Source organism: Corythoichthys intestinalis, chromosome 14 (assembly GCF_030265065.1).
Source record: "Corythoichthys intestinalis isolate RoL2023-P3 chromosome 14, ASM3026506v1, whole genome shotgun sequence".
NCBI lineage: Eukaryota > Metazoa > Chordata > Actinopteri > Syngnathiformes > Syngnathidae > Corythoichthys > Corythoichthys intestinalis.
The window spans coordinates 53,117,683-53,130,860 of record NC_080408.1 but is presented as its reverse complement, the minus strand read 5'-3'; the positions used below and the strand labels follow the sequence as shown (position 1 = coordinate 53,130,860).

The window sequence follows — 13,178 nt, the reverse complement described above, 5'->3', positions numbered from 1 at the left end:
CAAATATCTCACCTGATTTGTTGCTGAACTTTGACTCTTGTTAGTCTGACTGCTTCTCTGCTGAGCACTGTAGGTTGGAGAGGTGGCAATTAAGAGAGAGGCTTAACTTACTGCAGATATACAGTATCTATAGACTTGTTCATTCCCAATAACCATGCTGCAACACTTAGGGGTGTAATGATACAGTGGGGCAAAAAAGTATTTAGTCAGCCGCGAACTGTGCAAGTTCTCCCATTTAAAAAGATGAGAAAGGCCTGTAATTGTCATCAAAGGTACACCTCAACTATGAGAGACAGAATGAGTAAAGAAAATCCAGAAAATGACTTTTGTCTTTGGTTTTTAGCATTAGATTTTGACAGTTGCCATCTCATTTTCGGGATCGAAGCACCGTTCCGGCCCCGAATATTTTGCCGGTACTGCATGGACCGTTCCGGCGCACTTTCACCCCTGGATATACATCAAATGAATGGATATTTGATTGATTTTTTTTCTGTCGCTTGTTAGATTTAACAAAGTTTCTTTTTGTAGCCAGATCAAGTCAGGCTCACCGTGCCTCCTGCAGGTCATGAATTCACCAGTTGCACCGACAAAAGTAAACTCATGTTTGCTCCACAAGTCTTTGCGCCATTCAGAGGCGCAAAAACTTATGAGTACACCTTCTGAGATTTGACATAGTTGGTGAATTCATGACTTGAGTGTGTTCTGTGAATGAATGTATGAACCGTGGGCACTTATTCTTCTTACCTAAAGGAGCTTAAAGTCCTTTTTAAGTTGAACACAAAATATAACGATATGTATATAACGTAATATATAGTTGAGCTAGAGCAATTATTTCAAAAGTCAATACGCGTGGACAGCCCTCAGTTTTTTCCAGTCTGTGGCATCTGAGTCGAAATAACTCATTTAGTAATAAAGGTTACCAACCCCTGTGCTACACTAAGCACTAGTGTTAGCCGTTAGCCCTGGGCCTGAGTGTATCAGATGCTACAGTGGGGATTTTTAAGACAACTTTGTCCACTTCAAGTTTAGAAGGCAAAAGGATTATATTTTGTCTTTTTTGTTGATGTAGTTACAGTTAGGGTTTCTTTTTTCAAGGTTTGAGAGAACCAGAGTTGAGCTTGTGGTGTATGGCTCCCCCAAGTTCAGGCTGCTGCATAAGAATCAGAAAGTAATTTAGCATGTTTGTTTTTTTTAATACCTGTCCTGTTCAGCTGATTGACACGGAGAATGGAAATCTGAGTGTCCAATTGGTCTGACCAGTTTTAATGTATCACATGAGAGTATGAAATACTCCCATTGTGATCATTCAGCGTGCCTCGTTTATTAGGAGAAAGCAGTGAACAGGAAGGGTTTATGGGTGTACAGAAGAAAAGAGAGGAGAGAGAGACAGAAGAAAAGAGAGGAGAGAGAGACAGAAGAAGCACAAACAACAGCAAGAAAAACATCAAACGCCTACACCAATTATAAATATGTTGGCGCTATCGTTAGCTAGTTGTATTTCCGGTTGACACTGTAGATATAAATTTTAAAAATCAACTTTATTTTTCCTTCAACACAATGTGGGGGGCCTGATGACCAAGAAGAAAGGGGGTCAGGTGGTCAGAAAGATAAGTGATTGGGATGGGTGGAGTGTACACAAATCAGCCATGTGAGGTGTAGAATCCAGTATTTGTGTGAATCCCTTGTGAGTGGGAGTATATTGACATCCCATTATATGTTGCCTGATTGCTCATCCTGAGTTTTCTACTTGAGTGTGCCTAATTGCATCTAGTCAGACATGTGGTAGTCCTGCAGACGAATAGAAATGCCGCGCAGAAGCCAATTGGGGGGGACCAGCCAGCACAGCCCATCCCTCCCCCCGCAGCCCAGCAAGGGGGCCACTGTCATTCCCCTGGGAGCCAGGGTAGTCCCCCTGGACCATCTGCGCCCCTATTATTCAGCCTTCAAGGATGGGATGGAGGGACGCGCCACCAAACCACCCCCGCCCGGCCCACGAGCCACCGCTGCGGCCCTCGACCGACACGGCATACCGCGGGACCACCACAGCCCACTTAGCCAGGGCAAGGCAGAATCTCCACCTGGAGCAGGCGATACCCAGCCGACCCACCAGCACCCAGCCAGAGACCAGCGCCAGAGCGCAGGGAGGATACCCATGCAGAAAAGAGAAGGGGAAGGGGGAAGAGGGAGAGCGCCAAGAAGCCGCCGCGGTGTGGCACCGGAGCACCAACCCCCACGTCCCCGCGGCCAGCAGCCCAGGCAGCATGTAATTCAGCATGTTGATGCAGCATGTGTTTGTTTGGCTAATAAAGATATTTTTGACCAACCAGATATTTGTGTGCAACATCTCTCTATGTAAATATCATATAGGACACCTGCAGCTCATAAGTGTAGCATACTGTATAATATACAGTGGGGAGAACAAGTATTTGATACACTGGCAATGGGTTTTCCCATTGTCAGTGTATCAAATACTTGTTCTCCCCACTGTATATGGATTTTTGTTCTTAATTTGTGTGAAATTTAGCCAGTGCGTCTTATAGTCAGGTGTGCTTATAGTCCGGAAATTACTACAAGTTGCATTACTTATTGCTTTATGTGAAATGTAACTAATTGTTAAATGTGTATACTAATAAAAATAATATAATAGCATACAAAATCTATCGAAGGCCCTTGAATTGTAAGTAAGACTTGGCATTTATCCCATCATCGTCCAAAGAATCAATATTGTATCATCATGAAATTGTTTTAAATTTACACCAAAAGCTACATGATGCAAGTGCTTACTTTGCAAAACCAATGAAGTCCTCATGATTTGTGTTGATGTAAGAGAGCTGAATGTCTATCACCAGCAGAACCTGAAAGAAAAATAGAAAGAAAAATTGTTAAGTTATACTCATTATGAGGACTATTTACATATAGGCCTACAATGTGAGTAATCTGTTTCCAATTTATCTTGCATATTTAGCAAGCTACAGACTAGCATTGTTGAGGTGAGGTTGTTGCAGCAATAATAGAATAAAAATAAAACCAATAAAAGTTGCTCTGTGATCAAATAAGGCAACTCCAATTTTCTCAGTACGGTGCACTTGATACTGAACTTTCTGTATCATAGCCTAAAAAACTTGCGTCTCCATCGCGTAGTTTAGGCTTTCCTAGAGTTTGTTTGCATGACAGCAATGTTGCATCATGACATTATATTAAATGCGACATAAACTTCAGACGCATAGTGAACGAATTGGAGGATAAAGATTTGTGTTTTTCTCCTTGTTTCTCGCTTTTTGTCACAAAAACAAGACAAGCTGGGTATGTGAAAATGCTGCGGGCAACAATGAGGAACTCAAACGATGACTGGAACCATAACGAGTTTTTTAAAATTTCTTTTCGTTTGCGCTTTGCCAAATTGTTGTATATACTCGAATCGTCTAAAAATATGATTGTAATTCACATAATAATGCTAGTTAAGACTGTTTTGTTTATCCTGTCATAGGCACTTTAAGCCTTATGTGAAAAATTCAGTTACATGTGATGAGATTTTTCTGTTTTCATTCTTATATTGAGGCAGCAAAGGGAGAAAAAAATGATAAAAAAAAGTAAATGATAAATTACTTCTAAAGTAACTTAAAGTAACTTTGCCAGAGATGCCAAAAGTGGCTCTGTCAGTTTCAGCAATGAGACGTGACAACAATAATCACACAACTCCATTATACCAATTCAACGTAGCAAAAGTCACATGCCAATGTGATCATGCCGGCCTGTTCAATCACGTGGTGTCTTTAAAGCACTGTATAAATGACACCATTTCACGCTGCCGTCAACATTACTCGAAAGCGCGGATTTCAACCACTCTCCCAGTGTTTATTTGGCACCGATAGACCGCAGACAACAGGTGATATGATTGCTTTACTTTATGCTAAGAAATACGTTTTCACCACTAAAAGGCACTCATGCCTTTTGAATGGGTGATGTTTCATTCCTGAAGATTCTTCTGGTTGATGATTTTTGTGTATTGTTTTGGCCTAATATGGTCATGTAATAGTTTTTTTTTTTACTTTTACCGAGTAAATTGAGTACATTTTTTGGATGACTACTTTTACTTGAGTACTATTATTTTGAAGTAACATTAAACTGTAGCAGTAAAAGGTTTTGCTACACTACCCACCTCTGAGTACAGTACAACGTACCCAGCAACGTACTGTATCTATTGGTTGAAACGTGCAATAACTATGACACTGTTTTGGTAAACCCACACAAAACCGGAAAGCTCCTTTCCCATCATAAAAAAAATGTTTCTTAAATACATTAGAAAACTGTACAACTGTATGAATACTGCATAAAATCAATTCAAGTATAGGATATTACCTGTTCTTTGGCCCGACTCTCTCTGTCTCGTATATGAGAAGTCACAATTCTTTCAGTTTCTTCACGCAGCCTTGGGAAACATTCCAACTGTAAACAGACCACTCACAGTTTATCATTGCTTCCACAAAAATACAAATCACTCTTCTAATCTCATCATTCCTTTCTCCCCCCAAAGAACTTTTGAGTCTTGGTTAGGGTTCACGTTCAAATTTCTGCACGTTTCCTGTGGATGAATTCTCACTGCATCATAGCATGCCTTTACAGTGTGTAAAAAGTGTATGATCACCTTGTTGGAACACTGGCGTACAGTGTTGATCAGTTCCTGGATGACCATGTCTACACACTTGACACAGGGCTCCTTTAACTTGATGATTTGTTTCTTTACAATGGCTTCAAAGGCCATGTCTGGAGTGAATAGCCCTGTCCTGTCCACCGACAAAAGACAGAGAATTAAAAAAAAAGATGAAGGTTGTTCACCTACTCAGTGTTAGATTTTACAAAATGTCCAGGTACGTATTTACTGGCCAGAAATGGGACATCCCTGCTCTAAATTGTCCTCAGGTGTGATTGTGTCTGTGTTGTCAGTCTGTGCCCTGCAATTGGCTGCTACCTAGGGTTGAGAACTGTCTCTTGAAAAACGGAATCGTGCGGTTCCCAGAAGCAAAAGTATGTGTCCTTTATTGAGCTTTCAAGGGACACCCTTATTATCATCAAACATGAAAATAGTCTTATTCTGAGAACAAACGAATACTGGTATGGTGCTTTACAAGAATATGCAGGGAAACGCATTCCCCCACTGATCCTGCTGTTTGACCAATGAGCTGACGGAACAATGACAATACGAAATCCCACTCATCTCATTGGTCGAGGCAGGGGCAGACTGGGACCAAAAAGCAGCCCTGGACTTTGACTCAGCCCAGCCCACAAGAATTGCTGTACGAAGGGAAACACAGACCCTCTAGTTTTTTTTTTGTTTTTTTTTTACATTTTATTGTAAGATGCATCAATTTCGTGCACTCTGAGAGAAAAATGAAGCGGCTATGAAGAACTACACATTGCATTATTATACATATACAATATAGTTTATGATTTTCTTCCCAGTATGTTAGCCATTTTCTATCTGTGCCATCTTTGCGTATGAATACTCTTTGTACAGTCAGGTGTTTTGCCTTCTGAGGGTGGTAAGTAAAAAAAGTTGTAAAATTGTGACTGTCTGACTTGGGGCGCCCAAAGTATTGCAAGGCTGAACTGGAATTGGATTCATCTTCTGCCCTAGCTCTATGATCAACCTGAATAAACAAATTAAAGAATTAATTTTTTTCAAGCAAGTTTTATGTATCCAATTGATTATAATAGCACCTATCCCCTGTGTCTATAAATGACTTCATTGTTTATGCCATAATTAATCTTGCCACACAAATAATAAATTTCAATGAAAATACAATAAACATTTCAGGACAAATCCTTTATACATAACCTTCATTGGAAAGTATTAACCAGAAAACAAAACGATATATAAATGATTAAAAATATATATCATATCAATTTAGCTACCTAAACTTTAAAGTAAAACCATTCATTATTATTTTATATTTCTTCTGAATTAATATTGCTGCTGCGTGTGCATACGTTGTTTTACAGCTAAAATATTTTTTCTTAGGAGAGGGATAGTAGGACTAGCATACTGTAACTTGACACGATTTCAAACGGGTACATGGACTAGCTGGCACTAACCCTTTAATTGTCATTTAAAATGTAGCTACCTGGTGGATAACAATTGCCAGTATACCGAGCAAGTAACCCTCTTCATCCCTACTTATTTGCTCGGTGCTTGTCTGGGGAACTTCCACCAGCTTCATCATTACCCCCTCCCTCTTCTTTTCTCTCTTCCTGCACCGGCTGCACGTCAGAGCGGCTGCCGCTCCCACTCTCGCCGGGGGCTAGACAGTTGTTACCCGACGTGGCCGTTGCAGCCAGACTGTTGCTTGCTAAAATATTTGTCAACTTATGGCATTTTAATGCTTCGCTCTCCAGGTTCTTTAACTTTTTCTCCCTAACCTTCACCACGCCACCCTTCTTTTTTCTTTTTTTGCCACCACCATCCATATTGTGCATTAACGCTCGTCGCTATTTTGCTTCCACAAGGAACCAATGAAGGCTACTCTGTGCTTTCTTCATTCTTCTATCAGATTGGCGGTGAACAACCAGGCGCATTGCTGCCACCTGTTGGATTGGATGCGAACTGTAGATAATCAGAGGATAGGGGGGATAAAAACAGTGATGTATAATGAATGGCTGCCGCCGGCCGTCCAGGACACCGGCCGTTCTGTGATCCTCCAGAAGCCACAGATTACCAGTCCGCCCCTGGGTCGAGATACTGTCGCTCACGGAAGACAACATAAGAGCGTGGCAGATGAGAGGTTTGAGTGAATCAAGAGTAAAAAGCTTGTTTAAAATGATGATCATCTGTTATTTCGTTCTTCTCTGTGTACTCTATTTTCGCAAATTGTATTATATTTTTGTGTTCTGTCAATTTCATTATACTTGAAGTAATCATTTGTAAAAATGTTCTTGCTGAGGGTACTTTGAACGGACAAAAGTTGCAAAAAAATATAAATACCTGAAAGTTTGTTTTTACTTTTTAAATAAAAAGTATTCAATAAAAACGGCCAAAAAGACACACACACACATCCCCTTCCCACACACACACATAAAAGCGAAGGACCTCAAACGTGAAATTGTACAATTTTGAATTGCGCAGGACAGATTTAATTCAAGTATATTTTGTATTAAAAGTACATTGCTGATAATTATTGTTTTTCCATGTGCTTCTTCTTCTTTCCCTTTCTGCTTTTCCATTTAGGGGTCGCCACAGCGAATCAATTGACTCGATCTAACCCTGTCCTCTGCATCCTCTGCTCTCACACCAACCACCCACATGTCCTCTTTAGCTACATCCGTAGACCTCCTCTTTGGTTGTCCTCTAGACCTCCTGCCTGCCATATTTAAATCCAGCATCCTTTTTCCAATATACCCAATATCTTTCTTCTGGACACGCTCAGTCTGGCCTCTCTGACTTTCTCTCCAATTCCTCTAACACAGGGGTGGGCAAACTATTCCACAAAGGGCCGCAGTGGGTGCGGGTTTTTGTTGCAACCCATTAAGACGACACATTTTCACCAATCAGCTGTTTTAGAAGTGCAATCAGTTGATTGCAGTCAGGTGCTTCTCATTTCTGCTGAAACCTCATTGGTTATACTATCTCTGCTGGGTCAGTTGGAACAAAGACCAGGACCCACTGCGGCCCTCGAGGACCGGTTTGCCCACCCCTGCTCTAACAGTTGCTCTGATATGCCCATTCCTGACCTATCCATCCTGGTCACAAAGAGAACCTCAGCATCTTCATCTCTACCACCTCTGCCTCCTGACTTTTCCTCAGTGGTGCCTTCTCCAAACCAAACAACATTGCTGGTCTCACCACAGTTTTATAGACGTTTCCTTTCATTTTAGCTGAGACTCTTCTATCACACCTGACACTTTTCTCCACCCGCTCCAGCCTGCCTGCACACGCTTCTTCACTTCTTTTCCACTCTCTCCATTGCTCTGGACTGTTAAACTCCTCCACCTTCTTGGTCTCTTCTCCCTGTAGCCTCACTATGGATGGGAATCGAGAACCGGTTCCTATAGAGAAGCGGATCCGTGTGTTTCAATTCCATGGGATTGTTTGGCAATTTATCTCACAATTCTCTTATCAATTCCAACCAACACAAATTACATCACGTAACTTCTGTGTTCTCCACTGCTGGAGACACCATAAGTCCAGAAAGATGACGTATCCTTCCTGAAAAAGCAGACATGCTTATTTTTCTGCAAAAGAATTGTTAATTTTGCACATTTGCACTACACACTGTTCTGTTGTATTTGACAGTGGTTATCTTTTTTTTTTATTGTTATTTTTGAGTGCTATCAGTTCATATGTCCTTTTAAAAAGGAGGATTTTTTTTTATTTCTATTAGAAAAATGTTTCAGTAAAATGTTACACATTCTTGTGTATTTGCCACATATTGCCACAGTTAACACTGAGGCTTTGGGCCTCTTTTGACCTCATTGTGAGTTTGTAAGGTTGTGACTTCTGATTAAACAAACTCCATGCCAATCAAAATGTCTGTTCTTTTTCCCCAAATTAGAATCGATAAGGAAATCGATAAAGAATCAAATCGTTAAGCAATATCAATAATGGAATCGGAATCGTAAAAATCGTATCAGTTCGCATCCCTAAGCCCCACTGTACCACTTGGGTCCCTCTCATTGACACACAGGTACTCCGTCTTGCTACGGATAACCTTCATTCCCTCCTTTCCAGGGCAAACCTCCACACCTTTTAGTTCCCCTCCACCTGTTCCCTGCCCTCACCACAGATCACAATGTCATCTGCAAACATCACAGTCCATGGAGATTCCAGTCAAACCTCATCTGTCATCCTGTCAATTAGCATAGGAGGGGCTCAGAGCTTATCCCTGATGTAGTCCTACCTCCACTTTGAACTCCTCCGTCACACCAATAGCACACCTCACACCTGTCTTACAGTCCTCATACGTGTCCTACACCACTTGAACTTACCTCTCTGCCACTCCAGATTTCCTCAAACCACAGTTCCTCTCGGGGCACCGTGTCTACAAAGACACCACGCAGCTCCTTCTGACCTTCTCTTTACTTCTCTATCAACATCCTCAAAGCAAATACTGCATGAAGTGTCCCTTTTTTCAGGGGGTTGGCAACCCTTCTGCTCCCAAACTTCCTGCCCATGTTCACATGGGATAGGCACTTCCCGTGACACTCATGAGGACAAGCAGTACAGATGTTGCTGGTGGTTAAAAAAAATTCTGGATGAATGAAATGTATTAATGCTGCGAAAACAAACCTTCGCCATGCAGCTTGAACAATGTACAGTTGTGGTCAAAAGTTTACATACACTTGTGAAGAACATAATGTCATGGCTCTCTTGAGTTTCCAGTTATTTCTACAACTCTGATTATTCTCTGATAGAGTGATTGGAACAGATACTTCTTTGTCACAAAAAAAAAACATTCATGAAGTTTGGTTCTTTTATGACTTTATTATGGGCGAAAAGAAAAAAGTGATCAAATCTGCTGGATCAAAAATATACATCCAGCAGCGCTAATATTTGGTAACATGTCCCTTGGCCATTTTCACTTCATTTAGGCGCTTTTGGTAGCCATCAACAAGCTTCTGGCAAGCTTCTGGTTGAATCTTTGACCACTCCTCTTGACAGAATTGGTGCAGTTCAGTTAAGTTTGATGGCTTTCTGACATGGGCTTGTTTCTTCAGCATTGTCCACAAGTTCTCAATGGGGTTTAAGTCAGGACTTTGAGAAGGCCATTCGAAAACCTTCATTCTAGCCTGATTTAGCCATTCCATTACCACTTTTGATGTGTGTTTGGAGGCATTGTCCTGTTGGAACACCCAACTGCGCCCAAGACCCAATCTTCGGGCTGATGACGTTAGGTTATCTTGAAGAATTTGAAGGTAATCCTCCTTCAGTATCCCATTTACTCTCTGTAAAGCACCAGTTCCATTGGCAGCAAAACAGCCCCACAGCATAATACTACCACCACCGTGCTTGACGGTAGGCATGGTGTACTTGGGGTTAAAGGCCTCACCTTTTCTCCTCCAAACATATTGCAGGGCATTGTGGCCAAACAGCTCGATTTTTGTTTTGTCTGACCACAGAACTTTCCTCCAGAAGGTCTTATCTTTGTCCATGTGATCAGCAGCAAACTTCAGTCGAGCCTTAAGGTGCCGTTTTTGGAGCAAGGGCTTCCTTCTTGCACGGCAGTCTCTCAGTCCATGGAGATGCAAAACACGCTTGACTGTGGACACTGACACCTGTGTTCCAGCAGCTTCTAATTCTTGACAGATCTGCTTTTTGGTGATTCTCGGTTGAATCTCCACCCTCCTGACCAATTTTCTCTCAGCAGCAGGTGATAGCTTGCATTTTCTTCCTGACAGTGACAAAACAGTGCCATGCACTTTATACTTACAAACAATTGTTTGCACTGTTGCTCTTGGGACCTGCAGCGGCTTTGAAATGGCTCCAAGTGACTTTCCTGACTTGTTCAAGTCAATGATTCGCTTTTTCAGATCCATGTATGTATATTTTTGACCCAGCAGATTTGATCACTTTTTCTGTTAACCCATAATAAAGTCATAAAAGAACCAAACTTCATGAATGTTTTTTGTGACAAAGAAGTATCTGTTCCAATCACTCTATCGGAGAAAAATCAGAGTTGTAGAAATAACTGGAAACTCAAGAGAGCCATGACATTATGTTCTTCACAAGTGTATGTAAACTTTTGACCACAACTGTACATCAAATATTTGAAAACCTAACAAATAACCATAATTAGATCACGTACACCCATATTGCATTTGATTTGTTCAAGATGCAAAAGAAAAAACTCTCACCTGATTCCGTGGATGTTCTTGATGGCATAACTGATCTCACGACGCATCTCCTTTTCATCACACTCCATCTACAACAAATAAACAAACAGAAAATTTGGAAATTTAAGGAAGTAGTAGTTGCATTAGGAGACTGCCTGTTTTAAGTACACAAGGAACCTTGCTGGAGTATACCTATTTCTACCCCTGGCAAAAAAGATGGAATTACTAGGATGTTCATGCAGTTTTTTAATTTTGCAAAAAACTAAAGTCATTTTGAATGGCAACTTTCTGGCCACTTTAAAAGAAACCAGGAAAAAAAAAAGATGTGGTCGTCGGTAAGTTATACCTTTTTTAGACCAAGATGAAGGAAATACACTGGGAAAAAATACTACTTCTAAAATGAGTAAAGAAATGTTTAAAATAAGTCACGATTTGCTTATAACAAGTCCAAACCAAAAAATTCTGCCAATTGAACAAGGCTTTTTTTTTTTTTTTTTTTTTTGGTAAGATTTCCATCCATTCAAGAAAAAAGAGATCTTGAAACTAGTTATATTTAACTCGTTTTAGGAAGTCTTTGGTCTTATAAGCCAAAAAAGTAATATTACCTGCTCATTTTAAGCCCTATAACAAGCCAGTAATGCTTAAAATTACAATTGCAAGCTTATTATGAGCCTTATAATAAGCCTGTAATACTACTTCCTAGCTTTGCAGACCTAATATTAGAGTCATAATAGTCATATAATGTACTATGTATATATATACAGTGCCTTGCAAAAGTATTCGGCCCCCTTGAACCTTGCAACCTTTCGCCACATTTCAGGCTTTGAACATAAAGATATAAAATTTTAATTTTTTGTCAAGAATCAACAACAAGTGGGACACAATCGTGAAGTGGGACAAAATTTATTGGATAATTTAAACTTTTTTAACAAATAAAAAACTGAAAAGTGGGGCGTGCAATATTATTCGGCCCCCTTGCGTTAATACTTTGTAGCGCCACCTTTTGCTCCAATTACAGCTGCAAGTCACTTGGGGTATGTTTCTATCAGTTTTGCACATCGAGAGACTGACATTCTTGCCCATTCTTCCTTGCAAAACAGCTCGAGCTCAGTGAGGTTGGATGGAGAGTGTTTGTGAACAGCAGTCTTCAGCTCTTTCCACAGATTCTCGATTGGATTCAGGTCTGGACTTTGACTTGGCCATTCTAACACCTGGATACGTTTATTTTTTAACCATTCCATTGTAGATTTGGCTTTATGTTTTGGATCATTGTCCTGTTGGAAGATAAATCTCCGTCCCAGTCTCAGGTCTTGTGCAGATACCAACAGGTTTTCTTCCAGAATGTTCCTGTATTTGGCTGCATCCATCTTCCCGTCAATTTTAACCATCTTCCCTGTCCCTGCTGAAGAAAAGCAGGCCCAAACCATGATGCTGCCACCACCATGTTTGACAGTGGGGATGGTGTGTTCAGGGTGATGAGCTGTGTTGCTTTTACGCCAAACATATCGTTTTGCATTGTGGCCACAAAGTTCAATTTTGGTTTCATCTGACCAGAGCACCTTCTTCCACATGTTTGGTGTGTCTCCCAGGTGGCTTGTGGCAAACTTTAAACAAGACTTTTTATGGATATCTTTGAGAAATGGCTTTCTTCTTGCCACTCTTCCATAAAGGCCAGATTTGTGCAGTGTGCGACTGATTGTTGTCCTATGGACAGACTCTCCCACCTCAGCTGTAGATCTCTGCAGTTCATCCAGAATGATCATGGGCCTCTTGGCTGCATCTCTGATCAGTTTTCTCCTTGTTTGAGAAGAAAGTTTGGAAGGACGGCCGGGTCATGGTAGATTTGCAGTGGTCTGATGCTCCTTCCATTTCAATATTATGGCTTGCACAGTGCTCCTTGAGATGTTTAAAGCTTGGGAAATCTTTTTGTATCCAAATCCGGCTTTAAACTTCTCCACAACAGTATCTCGGACCTGCCTGGTGTGTTCCTTGGTTTTCATAATGCTCTCTGCACTTTAAACAGAACCCTGAGACTATCACAGAGCAGGTGCATTTATACGGAGACTTGATTACACACAGGTGGATTCTATTTATCATCATCGGTCATTTAGGACAACATTGGATCATTCAGAGATCTTCACTGAACTTCTGGAGTGAGTTTGCTGCACTGAAATTAAAGGGGCCGAATAATATTGCACGCCCCACTTTTCAGTTTTTTATTTGTTAAAAAAGTTTAAATTATCCAATAAATGTCGTTCCACTTCACGATTGTGTCCCACCTGTTGTTGATTCTTGACAAAAAAATTAAATTTCATATCTTTATGTTTGAAGCCTGAAATGTGGCGAAATGTTGC

General features: G+C 40.8%; 1 protein-coding gene across 1 annotated transcript in view; it reads right to left on the bottom strand.

The window, feature by feature from the left end:
• LOC130929732 (dynamin-3-like) overlaps positions 1-13,178 on the bottom strand; it is a 161,687-nt gene that overhangs the window by 55,680 nt on the left and 92,829 nt on the right. Inside the window, exons 10-14 of the mRNA XM_057857156.1 lie at positions 10,846-10,913; positions 4,646-4,784; positions 4,360-4,446; positions 2,785-2,855; positions 13-67 (exon numbers count right to left, since the gene is read on the bottom strand). Of these exons, the coding sequence (XP_057713139.1) occupies positions 13-67; positions 2,785-2,855; positions 4,360-4,446; positions 4,646-4,784; positions 10,846-10,913 (420 nt within the window). The remainder of the gene's footprint in view (positions 1-12; positions 68-2,784; positions 2,856-4,359; positions 4,447-4,645; positions 4,785-10,845; positions 10,914-13,178) is intronic.